General features: G+C 51.7%; 1 protein-coding gene and 1 long non-coding RNA gene across 3 annotated transcripts in view; one reads left to right on the forward strand and one right to left on the reverse strand.

The window, feature by feature from the left end:
* LOC142821651 (uncharacterized) overlaps window positions 1–15,017 on the reverse strand; it is a 262,426-nt gene that overhangs the window by 45,987 nt on the left and 201,422 nt on the right. The window lies entirely within an intron of this gene.
* LOC142821597 (uncharacterized) lies at window positions 321–14,155 on the forward strand. 2 transcript variants are annotated; one of them, XM_075913063.1, is made up of 9 exons: window positions 321–658; window positions 1,036–1,502; window positions 3,500–3,595; window positions 4,173–4,403; window positions 4,715–4,737; window positions 5,412–5,527; window positions 6,091–6,150; window positions 11,096–11,209; window positions 11,505–14,155. In XM_075913063.1, the coding sequence occupies exons 2-9, from the start codon at window positions 1,131–1,133 to the stop codon at window positions 12,923–12,925; spliced, it is 2,433 nt and encodes an 810-aa protein (XP_075769178.1). In that variant the 5' UTR covers window positions 321–658; window positions 1,036–1,130; the 3' UTR covers window positions 12,926–14,155. The 2 variants fall into 2 exon arrangements, with proteins under 2 accessions (XP_075769178.1, XP_075769179.1); XM_075913064.1 differs by lacking the exon at window positions 4,173–4,403.

Consider the following 15,017-nt stretch of genomic DNA (forward strand, 5'->3'; position numbering starts at 1 on the left):
TCACGTCCACCCCTCCTTCCAGCACCTCCCCCAATGCCCTTCCCCTCTCCTCTCCCAGCATCACCCTCCCCCCTCCCCTCCCCTCCCCTCAGCACAAGCCTCTGCCATCCACCTCCTGCCTTCCAGTGCGCAGGGCGGCCCGGCCCAGGCTCCAGGGGAGGCCCGCAGCCACGTGGGGCCCAGAGCGAACCTGGAACCCCAGCAGCGCGCGCCGGCCCCGCCCACCTCGGGACACGCCCCCGCTCCCAGCCCGGCAGGGAGGGAATCCCCCGGGTCGCTACACGCACTGCAAAAGCCCCGCCCCACCTGCGAGCCGACCCGGGCTCCGAGAAGCGGAAGTAGCCTCTGGCCGGGGGGGCGGGGCCAAGCAGCGCCCGGTCTGAGCGAAGCCCTGGCGCTGGAGTCTGGTCGGAGTCACGGAGCTGCTGCGCATGCGCGGTCTGACGGGCCGCCCCGTTCTACTCCGCCGCGGTCGGGTTTTCGGCGCGTCCCGCCCATCGCTCCGCGCGCGGGCAGGGAAAGGGGCCAGACTGCGCCGCGGTTACTGCGCATGCGCCGCGCTCCCTGAGCCGTTGTGAGGGGCCGTTGGAACCGTTACTCGCTGCGGGGAGGAGCCGCTATAGCGTGAGGGGCTGGGACCCGCCGTCCTGCGCTGCGGGTGGGTCCGGCGCTGGGTATCGGGGCGCGCCCGCTGGGGGCGGGTCCGGGTCCGGGTCCGGCTGAGCAATGGCCCCCCCGCCGCTGCGGTCGCCCCCGCCCCCGTCGGGCTGTTGGCGCTTCCTGATGCTCGCGCTGGCCTGGCGGGGGGGGGAGCTGGGTGGTGCCGGGCGCACAGCGGGGCTGTGAGGGGGCTGCAGAGTGTGCGGGGGGGGGGGGGATTTGAACACAGGGGCCCGGGCCTGAGGGGCGCAGCGATGGGGGGGCGGTTCTGGCCGGGGCAGTTAGCGGGAGGGGCCCATTGGAGACCCTGCAGGGGGGGAGCGAAGCTTTTGGGCTTTTTCGGTTTTTAATTTTGATTTTTTTTTTTGTCCTCAGTGCTGGTACCTCTCGCACCCACCCCCAGACCTGCCCCCCCCACTGCTGAGCTCAGGAATGTGACCCGGCCCCGGTCCCCCAGCCCAGAGGCAGCCATGGCTGCAGAGCGCTCCCTGGAAAGTGTCCGGGAGGAAGCGCCGCGTCCCGTCTGTCTGGAGGATTTCACAGCCCCTGTCACTCTGGAGTGTGGGAACAATTCCTGCCAGGCCCCCCTCAGCCCTCAGGGCAGAGACACTGAGCAGCAGGGACCCCTCCGGCCCAACCGGCAGCTGGCAAACGTGGTGGAACTAGCCAAGCCGCTGAGTTTCCAGGCAGCAAAGAGAGCAAGATGGGACGGGGTGTGCGGGGAGCACCAGGAGGCTCTGAAGCTGTTCTGTGAAGAGGATCAAACTCCCATCTGTGTGGTGTGTGACAGATCCCAGGCTCACATGGTGATGCCCTTACAGGAAGCTGCCCAGGAGTACAAGGTACAGAGTTACTGTCCAGTGTGATGGGAAATAATGTTGGGTTTTAATTACAGGCTAATTTCACTGACTGTTACCAGACACAGATGTGAAGCAACCAGTGTAAAGCAGTGGTCTCCAGCCTTTTTAAAGTATCACTGTTTGCATTTAAGTGCAATCCAGGATCTACCTCAAACCCAAATACCCTTGCCCCACCTCCTTTGTGACCCTTTTCCGAGGCCCCGCCTCTGCTCACTGCATCCCTTCTCCCTCCCCCATCCTTTGTCCCTTTCATCAGGCAGGGGCAGAGGGCTGGGGTACAGGAGGGGGTTCATGTTTGTGGAGATAGAATGCAGGGTGGGAGAAGGAAACAGCTCCAAGGCAAAGGGCAGGAGATGTGCAGCAGCAGGGAGAGGGGCAGCTGAAGTGCTGCACTTGATAGCCTCTTGGCCAAACCAGTCAAGATCACCTGTCAGAGGCTCCAAGATCTACCTGTAGATCCCGATCTACTGGTGGTGACCACTTCTGTAAAGCCTTCATGATCCAAGAGATGCTGTAAAAAGTAAATGTTCTGGCTTTGTGGCAACTTATGTCAAGTCTTTACAGATACCTGATGTGGGAAATGTTTCTCTGAGGCTCTAAATCCTGAAACCCAGCCCTCACTGGTGGCGGGAGGGGTATTTGCACAAGGGAAGGTGTTAATAATCAGAGAGGTTTAGATTATAGGAGCTACAGGCCACTCTGTCAGTGATTTGCCTTGGGACTAGAGAAGAGGAGGTTACAAGCTGTTACTGACTGGATGAGCAGGACTAATAATCTGTCATTTGCCTGATAGATCCACAATGACATCTGGGCCCTGCACAATACCCAGCACGGGAAAGTCCCTGCTCTGAGCAGGTCACAGTCCAGTTAGACAAACTGTGGGAAGGGAAGGTGGGGCAGCAAGTTGCTCATAGTCGCCAAACACATCAGGGATAGAGTTCGGTCCCGAACCCTGGTCCAATTGTTAGACTACGCTGCTCCCTGTCGCTCAGCATCACTGAACAGTGATGAAGTGTGGCTGTTAGGAGAGAAAGATGCCTTGATAAAGTCCTAGGCTCAGCAGGGAGAAGAGGTTTCCCTCTGGAATGCTGAACTTTTGGGCTGCTCCATGAGGAGTTAAACTCCGATGGAGCAACTGGCACTAGATAAAGTTGCTGGGCTGGATGTTGTGTGGGGCCCCAAGCACCTTCAGTTCACCCCCCCCCCCCACATCCCCTGGCAGGGCCCAGTGCTGTGTGCAGTGTCCCCCCCACATATCCAGGCAGGGCCCTGTGCTGTGTGCAGTGCCCCCCATCCCTGGGCATGGCCCAGTGCTGTGTGCAGTGCCCCCCATCCCTGGGCATGGCCCAGTGCTGTGTGCAATGCCCCCTATCCCTGGGCAGGGACCAGTGCAGTTCACTCATAGCAGGGCTTCAGGAAGTGCAGGTCCATGCTAGGCACAACTAGGATTCAACTGGATTGTAGCAAGAGTTCAAAGAGGTTAACTGATGAGCTGTTTATCTGTGCCAGTTACCGGTTAAACTCCCCACTGCACGTGCAGTGTCCGCTTGCCTCTGGCAGCTAAAGTGAGTCTGCAGTTGCTAGGAGTTCCCATTGGCCAGCAGTTCTTGTGGCCACCCTGGCAGACCTCGCAAGAGATCCCTGGCCCCAGGAGAGCCCATTTCCTGCTACCAACCCTGCCCGTCAGCAGGTTAAAAAATACTGTCACTGATAAAATTGTAATTGGCTAAAATGATAAGTATTGTTAACCACCTGCATCATTCTTTATGAAGATGCCGCCGTCGATCTGTCCCCAATGCTCGTAGGTGTCCTGCTGCATCTGCAATCTCCTCCTGTGTATTTTTCTATCGACAAAGCCGTGTCCAGGGCTGAGTCCCTACTGGACAGGGGCAGAGCTCCACAAAACTGGGATTAAGGCAGACAAATAGGCTCCCAACATCTAATGTGGTTTGCCCTCGTGCTTATATCTGTTTCTTCAGGAAAAATTGGAGACTCATTTGAAGACTCTGAGGGAGGAGAGAGAAAAGCTGCTGAGAAGGAAAACAGCAGCAGAAGGGAAAAGCCAGGAGTATCTGGTAAGTGCTTGTGGCTATGGAGCAGCAGGGACTGGCAGTGGGAGGGCTGTGTTAGGAGGCAGACTCCTGTGTGGCCTTGGTGAGGTTGGGCTTGTTTGTGTTTCTCCTGGATCATGAATTGCTGGCTGAGATCCATGAGTAGAAAGGCCTTGAGCATCCGTGTCAGTGCATGAGTTAATGTCCAGCCTTTGTGGTTTTCCCAGACATCCTCCCCAAGTGAGCTGAATGTGCCCCTGAAGGACTGTCTGCTCACTTGGTGCATTTATATGTTTGCTTCTTTTTCCTCCCTGGGTATCTCTGTCAGGCTGGTGCTGAGTCCTGCCTCCTGGTGCTCTGGATATGAATTCCCAGAGCCCATGAATAACAAAGATGCTGCCCATGACAGACATGGGAACATCCCTTTCAGAGGGACACGGGGCAAAGGAGATGCTGGGAGAGACGCATCTGTCTAGTAATCACAAAGAGGCAAACTTTAGAGTTTTCCAAGAAATTCTCCCTACTGTGCACTCAGCTCCCCGTGAAAGGGCGGTGGGCTCCATCCATGCCCCTGACCAGCCCTTTCCCTGTTTTCACACAGAAATGGACCCAAGCCAAGAGGCAGATGATTGTGGCTGAGTTTCAGCAGCTGCTGCAGTTTCTGGAGGAACAAAAGCAGCGACTCCTAGCCCAGCTGGAGAAATTAGATGAGGAGATTGGGAGGTTCCAGATTGACACTGTCAGGAACCTCTCTGTGCGGCTTTCCCGTATCAGCGAGGGGATCGGTGAGCTGGAGGGGAAGTGTCAGAAGCCAGCAAGTGAATTCCTGCAGGTGAGACTGAGGGACAAATATCCCAGCTCCTCACACAGTGAAGAGAAGCTCCTGAATCACAAGTGCTCAGTCCCAGTTGTCAGATCTCAGTGTGATACTTTGTGCATTGCTGCCACGTGAATGACTCTTGTGCTTTGTAGAGTTACAGGCACAGATCTATTAGAGATGGCAAAGCCCCATTCACTCAGGGGATCCATGTTCCTGGGGCCAGGGCAGTTCCTCTTTTCCCAGGTTTGCAAAATCTCTTCTCAGAGGTCCCCTGTGTGTGTCCAATGGGGCTGAGATTCTTTTCTGTGTCTTTTTTTTCCTAGGACGTCAGAAGCGCCCTGAGTAGGTACGTGGCTCTCACTCCCCTCACACTGCACAGAGCAGGGAAAAGGCTTGGAGCGGATGTTAGCACCACATCTCCCCAGAGCTCCACAGCCAGATGTTAAACATGAATATCTCTGATGCATTTAATTCTGAGGCTCATGCTCACACTTTAGACTCTGGAATTCCCCATTCAGGGCACAGTCTGACCAAGTGTTTCTTTGAGATGTCACCTCCTTGGGGATTGGTTGCCACAGGACTGTGGGGTGGAACATGGGCCTGTCACTGCTGGGCACTGAGCATATTCAGCCCAGGATAGCAGGGATCAAGAGTGTGTCCCACTCCAGGTCTGTTTAGAGACCTGTGCGGAAGGAGCTGGGGAGAAGGGAGCTGGTGTCTCAGTCTAATCCCTAATGGACAGATTCCTTCAGCCCTTCCCATGGGAACCTCCTGTCCCTCAGCATCTAGAGGCCAAGGAGTGAGTTGGCCATGGAGACTCTATTCCCCTTTACTCCCCTAACCAGTCTCCCCAGGGCAGAAGTGAAGAACAGAAATGGGATCTTTGAGGGGAAGGTTGCATGGCCATGGGGCTGGGAGAATTGGAGGATTCTAACTCCAGGCCTGTTAGAGCTGAGACTTACTAGCCAGAACTTATCAGCAGTAAATGACATACAATCACAGTGAATTGTTTCTGTCCAGGTGTGAGACGGGGCAATTCCAGCTGCCGGAAGAGATTTCCCCTGAACTAGAAGAACAAGTCAGAGGTTTCTCCCAGAAAACGATTGCTCTGTCGGAGACTCTGAGGGAGTTCAAAGGTACCTAGAAGGGATGGATGAGGGGAAAGCGGTTCAAGTATCTGAGACTATTGAATCTGGGCTCTGAAGCCAACCTTCCCCTGCCTCAATTCCCACATGGAGAATGACGGCCCCATCACACTGCTCTCCTTAGAGACACTGAGCGAACAGACCCAACTGCTTGCAGAGAGAGCCAGGGGTTTGCACACTCTGAACCTCCCATTCAGAGATCAAAATGGCTAAAGTTACTATGATGGCCACGTGTCCCACCACCACCGCTCCAGGATATGATAAGAGGCAGTAAGTGAGTGAGAAGCCAAGTGGGCGGGGGTGAGGAGGGAAGAGTAAATCTTATTTACAGCTTGTCTCTCCTGGGACAGGTGTGAGGCTGCAGGGATATTGGCTCCATTGCTGGGAGGTGCCCGAGTGAGAGAGGAAATAAAAGTTTCAGACTCTTTCATACTAAATACCTGAGTGTGTGTGTATCTGGTCTCTGATACAATTGAAACGCAGAGTTCAGAGTGGGACATTATTATAAATAGGAGAGCCTGGAATCTCACCTCTCTTCTCCTTTCCCCCACTAGACATGCTGCCCTCTGCACTGGACAGAGCAAGAGGAAAGTCACTTGGAGCTTTCAGACAGGGTGAGTTTTCTGGTGGAAATTCTTTAAGTGACCTGAGAATTCCTGTGAAAACATCTTCATGGGATTTTCATTGAAGTTACCAACCAATCCCAGCGAGCGTGGTGCACAGAACCCTAAATCACCCAGTGATCAGTGAGGAGCCCCAGGGGTGCTGCATGGGGACCTGTGGACATTTGGAGAAACACTGGTCTATAGGTTTGTGATGCTAAAGGGGTGAAGTTAAAGCACAAAACATACGGCACCTTCAGGCTCAGATTTCACTGCTCAGTCAGTTTCAATATGGGGTTGGTTTCAAACAATAAATAGGCTGAAAGACTCCTTCACCCAAACTCCCTCCTATCTGTCGTGTATCCCAAACCGTTACCCCAAGCATCCTCCTTCTCCCAGTGCCCATCCCGGATCCTCCATTTCCTGCATTTATGTCATGGAAAAGTGCAGCTCTCAGCCACTTTCTATTTGGCCCACCTCTTCGAATGGATATGGCTCAGTGAGAGCCAATAATTGAAAGCTGAAGCCAGACTATTTCAGACTAGAGGAGAGGCACAAATGTTTGATAGGGAAGCGGATTAGCTGCTGAAACAAATGAACAAAGAACTGGTGGATTCTCCCATCTCTTGATGTCTTCAAATCACTGGGGGACTTTCTAGAAAATACACTGTGGGGAAACAGCTTTGTGCCTGGGTAACTGGACTAAGTGTAATGGCTTGTGCCACAGAGGGGGTCAGACTGCATGACTGAGGATATCTTCTGATCTCATGAATCTTAAGATCTCATCCTGCAAACACTCAGCGCAAGTGTTTAATAATAAGCACACGTATTTAATAATAACACCACCATTCAGATGCTTAACATCACTGATTCTCTATTTTGGAAAGGGATTATAACGTCTCTGTGAGATGAGAGCAATGTTTGTGCTGCAAATCGGTGAATGAAGACTAAGGGTTTTAAATACAACAGCCTGCATTTCACCTATGTCTATGTTCAGGCAGGTGAATATGTGCCTTATCAGAAACACTGGGTGCTGAGAACTAAATCCCATTGTTGCAGATGCAGTAATCTTGTAACTCAAGCCAGGTGCAGAGAGAAATGAATATGGATTTGGGATCTAAGTCCCGTGTGCTGTTAATGGAATATGTAGGCTAAAACTTTTGTCCACAGTGGCAGAGTCTTAACGTGTGTCACATCACTATTGACAGAGTGTGGAGAGAATGGGGGTGTGAAAAGGATTAAAGCCCCTTCTGAAATGTCTTTAATTCGCCTTTTCCCCCTGCGAGGCTGCAGAACACCCATGTCTGTCTCTAGGGGTACGTCTAGACTACATGCCTCTGTCGCCAGAGGCATGTAGATTAGGCTACCAGACATAGTAAAATGAAGAGGCGATTTAAATAATCGCCACTTCATTTAAATTTACATGGCTGCCGCGCTGAGCCGACAAACAGCTGATCAGCTGTTTGTCGGCTCAGCGCGGCAGCCATGTAAATTTAAATGAAGAGGCGATTATTTAAATCGCTGCTTCATCTTACTATGTCTGGTAGCCTAATCTACATGCCTCTGTCGCCAGAGGCATGTAGTCTAGACGTACCCTAGCTCAGCCCCCAGCCTTCAGAGCCAGGGACAGCAGATGGCCATGGTGGAGCCGGTTAGCGTCCAGGAGGTGGCTGTGTATTTCTCTGAGGAGGAATGGGCTTTGCTGGACCCGGGCCAGAGAGCCCTCTACAGGGATGTGATGCAGGAGAATTATGAGGCTGTGAACTGGCTGAGTAAGGATTCTTGTCCCCTTGGGTAACAAAAACTGGGTGGGCTCTGGAGCAGCTGGGTTGGGTTTTGTTCAGGGTCATTCATTGTCTTTGCCCTCAATGTCATGAGTATCTGCCCCAATAATCCTGGCTCTTCTGTGAAAGACTGTCCCCTCCGTGGCCCCTCCCAGGGAAAACAGGTTCAGGGACTTAACAGTGGAGCTGCTCTTCCCACAGCTAAGGTCTTGCTGCGCTTCCCCCTTATTTTGCCCGTCTTGTGCCTTGACTGGAGGTGTGAGTAGAAGGGCTCAGGCAGGAACAGCAGGTACCAGAGGTCTGGCTCTGGATCTGGCTGCTGTTAGTGGCTGCAGGTTCCCCTTGTGGCGGTGGGCTGAGCCAGTGGAAGGTGGGTGCAGTTCCCTAAGTCCTTTCTTTCTGTAGCTAATCTCTATGGGTAGCAAATCTGTAGCAAATCCTGGGCTTCATTTTCAACTGCGGATGACTACATTACCCCTGCTAGTTCGAACTAGCGGGGTAGTGTAGACATACCCTATGACATGCTGTTCTTGCCAGTGGGAGGGGCTGGATGCTGGGGCTGAGGGAGGGTGGGTGATGCAGTTCACGCTCTGTGAGTATTTTGTCGGAGGTAGCTCTGTAGTAGAGAAACGTGAGCAGAGCTCTCCTTGCATTTCAGGCACAGGTTGGGTTTCCTTTCAAAAGTTCAGCTTCACTCTCTCTGGGGCTCACTTGTCTCTGTGTGCAGTGGAGCTAAATCACATCATCTGTGTTGTCTTTTTAGAGTGAAATATCTTTGGGTAGAGACTTTTTCTTCCTGTGTGAATGTCTGGCTTCATATTCAGGAGACCTGTGTTAATTTCTCTGCCCATCACAGTCTTCCTGTGTGACCTTGATCAAATCCCTTAGACTCTCTGGCTGTGTCTAGACTGGCAAGATTTTGCACAAAAGTGGCCGCTTTTACGCAAAAACTTGCCAGCTGTCTACACTGGCTCCTTGAATTTGCTCAAGAACACTGACGATTTAATGTATGATTGTCAGCTTTCTTGCACAAATACACTGACGCTCCCTCTCGGGAAAAAGCCCTCTTGCACAAATGCTTTTGCGCAAGAGGGCCAGTGAAGATAGGTAAAAACTGTTTTGCGCAAAAAAGCCCCAATGGCGAAAATGGCCACCGGAGCTTTCTTGCGCCAAACCGCGTCTAGGTTGGCACTGATGCTTTTGCACAAAAACATCCATGCCAATCTAGATGCTCTTTTCCGCAAATGCTTTTAACGGAAAAACTTTTCCATTAAAAGCATTTGTGGAAAATCATGCCAGTCTAGACGCAGCCTCTGTGTGCAGTCACCTCTCTCTTTAATAGCTATTATAGAGTGTCCCTTCTTTCTCAGGGCTGGGAAAGATACCTACATTAAAGAGGGATAATGCTTAGCACAGTGGGGTCCTGATTTATACCAGAGTTCCCAGGTGCTGCTGTGATTGATAATTTTGCTTCCCGCAGCGACTGCAGTGCCATTAGAATTGCTGCTAGCGCTACAGAGCGTTGTTATGGCTGTTCAGGGTGGCTCTTTCTGGAGCTCTGATGCCAGCAGCACTGTCAGAGCCTGCGGCTTATCCATGCAGCACAGTTCAGGGTTGCTGCTAAGAAGGATCCAGGCACTCGGCCAAGTTTATTGTGAAAAGGAGCAGGATGCTAGTGTCCCAGCTCCTTAGGCACAGGTATACTGAGACTTGTCCCAACCCAATAACGGTACCAATAAGTCAGCAGTGAGAATGCTGCCCCTCAGCCAGCATCAACATGCCCCTCTTGTGACTTCTCATACATTGACACAAACAAGATGCATGTTCCATGTGTTCTACCCCCTTAGCCTCCTGCCTGATTATTTTGAACAAAACATCCATATCCATTATCCCCTCATCCCGCTCTTGTGCACAAGGGTCAGTGTCTTTCTGAGCCATCTCTTAGGACTGTTTTTCCAGCTACTGTGGAGATGTGTGTTGATTGGCCTCTTCCTGCTCAGGAATGTTCTTTCCTGGTTAGTTGGTCCCCAGTGTTCCACCATTCTGCCAAAGCCCAGCCTGTTCTAGTTCAAAAAGAATGGACATACACAGCTGCAATAAACCTTTTGCGAAGTGTGCTGGATGCCACGTCAATGGGAATGTTCTGATGTGATGACTATGATTATCTTATTTAACAGCAGTAGCACAGTGATCTCCATGGCCATGTCCCAGGTGGATCTTCTGAACAGAAAATGAAGTTCCAAGAAGGGGTGGGCCAAAGCCGAGGGAAACACACACACAAGGTGTAAAGGTGATAGATTCTGTGCAGCCCTGGAGGGGCACCAAATCAAAGGCCAGGCTGGCCACAAGAGCCAGACTGGGAAACCACACAAAGGCTGCTGCTGGCAGAGTAGAATGGAGGTTGCAGAGGGGGAGCTGAGCAACAGCCACAAGCACCAGAGAAGCAGCACGGCCCAGCTCCGCCCTGGCTTGCCCCAACAGAAGCCCAGCGCCACCCTGGGCAGCCATGCAAATGGCAACTGTTGTGGGCAGCTGGCAGGGCCCACCCAGACACAGGCAGTTGGGATCAGGAGTGGCACATAGGCAGGGCGTGAAGCAAGCAGCCAAGGATTCACTTAGATGCTTAGGAAACTTCCTCTGCCTCCTCCTGGCCCAAGTAGAACATCTGAGCCAAAGATCAGGGCGAGCCCAGCCCACCAGCCAGGGGTTTCGTGGACAGAGACTTGGGGAGCTAGACATCTGCTGGGTCCTTCATCTCCAAGTTCTAGTGACCTGCCATGTGGCAGCTGCTGTCTGAGCCCTACCTGGGGAACTTGGTGTCACACCTTCATGCCCTCACTAGAGCTCCCCTTCTGAGCAGTGTGTTCCTGTCCAACTGTGGGATTCCGGGTGGATGGACCGGGCTGTGAGGGGGTCTGAGTTGTACCCTAGAGAGTGCAGCAGAGCGCTTAGCTGCCCTGGGGAATGAGCTGGGCCATTCCCAAGGTTGGGGAGTGATGCATCTTTACTGCAGGGGAGTGTGTCCTGGGATCTAGTACCAGCCAGAGCCCAGTCTCTGCAAGGTGGGGAAAGGAGCCTCTCTGGGTCAGTGAGTCGGATCCTGGCTCTGAAAGCAGGAATGGCAAAGACCTTAATGAACAAGTTCAGCACTTGGATTTTTGCTCTTCAAACAGCATTTCCAGTCTCCAAAACTGATGTGATCTCCTGGGTGGAGCAAGAGGAGGAGCTGCGGGTCCCAGATCCTCCGAGCTGTGAGGAAGGGGAGATCATCAGCAACACCCACACAGGTGAGCAATCAGTTAAACTGACTCAGAAACCAATTTCTGTCTCCTTATAGCAGATGTTTTCATGAAGTCTGACTGACTGTTCAGCTTGTCTTCAACTCCAGTAAGAGTGTGGTGGGTGAGGAAAGGCTGGGTTCTCTTCTCTGTGGAAGGGTTGTGAAGGAGGACAATGAACTCAGCTCATGATAATTTGACCGTTATTTGAGCGTGTATCCCCTTTTCTATTCCTCTTTTAGAGTTTCCTTGCAGTTCATCGTGGAGAATAACTCCTGTGTGGATCATTCCTCTATTCCAACAGGTGACAGGACACTGACTGAGAACCATGAAAAGAGTCTTCAGCAGGAAGGACTGGAGCAAGTGTCTCCATGTGGACTATTATTGAGACGATCTGAAGGACATGTTTTCCAGATACGTGAGCAAGGAGAGAGCTGTGAGAGTCAGCATAGCCCAGAAAAGCAGCAGGGAAATCATCTAGGAGAGGGACAGGGTAACTCCAGGAGCACAGGGGAGAAAAGAAACACAGAAACCGTCCAACAGGAAATCCCCCATCAACAGTCACCCTGTACGTGTAGTGACTGTGAAACTCTACCTGAACATCAAAGGGTCCATACAGGAGAGAAGCCCTTCAAGTGCTCTGACTCTGGGAAAAGCTTCAGTGAGCACTCACACTTTACAAACCATCAGAAAATACATACAAGAGACACACCCCATAACTGCTCTGACTGTGGGAAAAACTTCAGTACAAACTCACACTTGGTTATCCATAGGATGGCTCACACAGGAGAGAAGCCTTTCAATTGCTCTGACTGCGGGAAAAACTTCAGTCAGAAGTCAAACCTTGTTACCCATAGGAAGAGCCACACAGGAAAGAAACCCTTCACTTGCTCTGACTGCGGGAAAAACTTCAGTAGTAGCTCAAGCCTTGTTGCCCATAGGAGGAGCCACACAGGGGAGAAACCTTTCAATTGCTCTGACTGCGAGAAAAGCTTCAGTCAGATTTCAACCCTTGTTAGACATAGGAGGACCCACACAGGGGAAAAACCCTTCTACTGCTCTGACTGTGGGAAAAGCTTCAGTAGTAATGGAGAACTTATTAACCATTGGAGGATCCACACAGGAGAGAAACCTTTCAATTGCTCTGACTGCGGGAAAAGCTTCAGTCAGAAGTCAAACCTTGTTACCCATAGGAAGAGCCACACAGGAGAGAAACCTTTCCATTGCTCTGACTGTGGACAAAGCTTCAGTAACAGCACAAGCCTTGTTAGTCATAGGATTACCCACACAGGAGAGAAACCCTTCTACTGTTCTGACTGTGGGAAAAGCTTCCGTAGAAGCTCAAACCTTGTTACCCATAGCAGGAGCCACACAGGAGAGAAACCTTTCAATTGCTCTGACTGTGGGAAAAGCTTCAGTCAGATTTCACACCTTGTTAGTCATAGGATGACCCACACAGGAGAGAAACCCTTCTACTGCTCTGACTGTGGGAAAAGCTTCAGAAGAAACTCAGACCTTGTTATCCATAGGAGGATCCATACAGGAGAGAAACCTTACAATTGCTCTGACTGCGGGAAAAGCTTCAGTCACAGCTCAAGCCTTTTATACCATAAGAGAACCCACACAGGAAAGAAACTTTACAATTGCTCTGACTGTGGGAAAAGCTTCAGTCAGTGCTCCTGCGTTACTAGCCATCAGAATACATACACAAGAGTCGCCTTATAAAAGCTCTGATTGCAGAAAAGGCTTCAAACACAGGTCAGACTTTGTTAAAGATTAGACAGTTCACAGAGGGGAGAAAACCATTCAGTTATTCTGACTGGGGAAAGCTTCAGTCAGAGCTCAAATCTTCTTAGCCTTTGGAGGACCTACAGAGGAGAGAAACGTATACCCTGAGTTCCCTTTAAGCTGCTTGGCTAGGTGGCTGTGGTCCCAGAAGACCCCCTTGGGGAGGGCCTCCTGGGTTACTGACCTGGCCACTGCCACTCACCTTTCTGCTCTCCGGGGCTTCTCACCACCTGGTCCTGCTGAGGCAGCTCCTTGGCCAAGGCCCCGAGCTGAGATTCCCGCCCCCACCCCCGCCTCTGAGCAGCGGTACTGATGCTGAACCTCTTCAGGTCTGAGGAGAGAGCAGTTTAGGGCCCAGCTTCCTGGGATCGCGCTTCCCAAATGGGATCAAACCCCAAAGAATGGGGTAAGCCCCATTTAGCAATGAAAGGGGGAGGTGCACACCGATTGCTCCCATAGGTAGTAATTGTTTACACTAGGCTTGATAGTAAGTAAAAGTGGTTTTATTAAGTACAAGCTGTAGGAGTTAAGTGGTGATAAGTGAGAACAGGCAGAGCAAAGCAGATTACAAACTCAAAGGTAACAAAAAATGCTTTGTTAGTGCTCCACTGAAACTTCAGTACAAACTTTTACAAACTCCCCCTAAAACCTCTTTTCCAGCTGCCCCTCCAAACCAGGGCTCTCCCCGACCCTGGGGTCTTTGGCTCCTTCCTTCAGATGCAGCCCAGCCAAAATATCAAGTCCTCCAGGTGGATGTTATTTCCAAATAACGGCTTGCGGTGTAGACATGCACTGTAATTCTGAAATAAGGCTGCTGTGTAGATGCACTCCAAGGGTCACTGACCAGTGGCCTGGGCTCCCCATACTCAGGAATCCCAGTGTGGTTTCTGTGGTCCTAAGTCCGGCGTCTGAGGGCTGTAGGAGAAAGACCTGGTGTGGACAGGGAAATCCCGATGAACCTCCTGGCAGAGCGCGATTGGTCCCATCTCAGAGCACTGGTTCCGTCTCTGGGTATAGTTCTTGCTGGGCTTTTCTGGACTACTCCAGATCATTTGTTCAGGTGAACTTGTGTTTTTGTTTTAGTACAATGACACAGTTAAAAAGTTCTATAACACAGACATGTAACGAGGCAAGAAATAAAGCAGGTTTAGCCACTGCAGAAGAAAAGGAGTAAGTTTATTTATTTCCTAGATTCTGAGGCTTAAAAGATTTCCTTATGTTTCACTCTTATAAATGTGAACGTGTTGAATAACCTACCCTGTATTGTGGGTTTTCTCTCTCTGTGAAGGCCATCGGGTCATGCACTTTGATCTCTGGTGAGTCCGATGTGCAGACAGCACAACACAAATGAGAACTTACCAGAATAAAAGCGGCAAGGAGTCCTGTGGCACCTTATAGGCTAACTGAAGTGTTGGAGCATAAGCTTTCGTGGGCAAAGACCCGCTTGGTCAGATGCACTTCAGTTAGTCTATTAGGTGCCACAGGACTCCTCGCCGCTTTTGCAGATTCAGACTAACATGGCCACCCCTCTGATAATTTACCAGAATGTTCATTGTATTTTAACCATATGCTAGCCTTTGCCACAACTTCTGTGTGCAGTTTAAGCAATGACAATGGTCAGTATCTCTCAGCAGTGGGGCTGGAGCAAATGAAGATGGGGGGGCATGACACTTGCCCTGACACTGTGACATCCCCCACCTGCCCTCCGGAGATGCCCCTGTCTGCAGGTTTCTATTCTCCCAACCAAAGCCCTCCAGGCCAGGTACAGCTGAGCTGGACCAGCTACAGCCTGGCCACCGGGCTGCTATCTCAGTGCAGACCTATCCAGAGTGATTCCTTTTGAGTGGTAGTCTCTCCACTTTCCAGCCCCCCATGTGTGCGTGCTGCTCTCTAGGGGTGCTTGGAAGAGTTGGGCTGGGGGCAGGGCCGGCCCGAGCCATTCTTGCACCCTGGGCAGCGGGCGCGTGCTGCATGCACGCTTCCGCCCCATGGTGGCAACCTATGGGGGCACCTGATGTGGCGTCCCTTA

Source organism: Pelodiscus sinensis, chromosome 31 (genome assembly GCF_049634645.1).
Source record: "Pelodiscus sinensis isolate JC-2024 chromosome 31, ASM4963464v1, whole genome shotgun sequence".
NCBI classification, from domain to species: Eukaryota; Metazoa; Chordata; order Testudines; family Trionychidae; genus Pelodiscus; species Pelodiscus sinensis.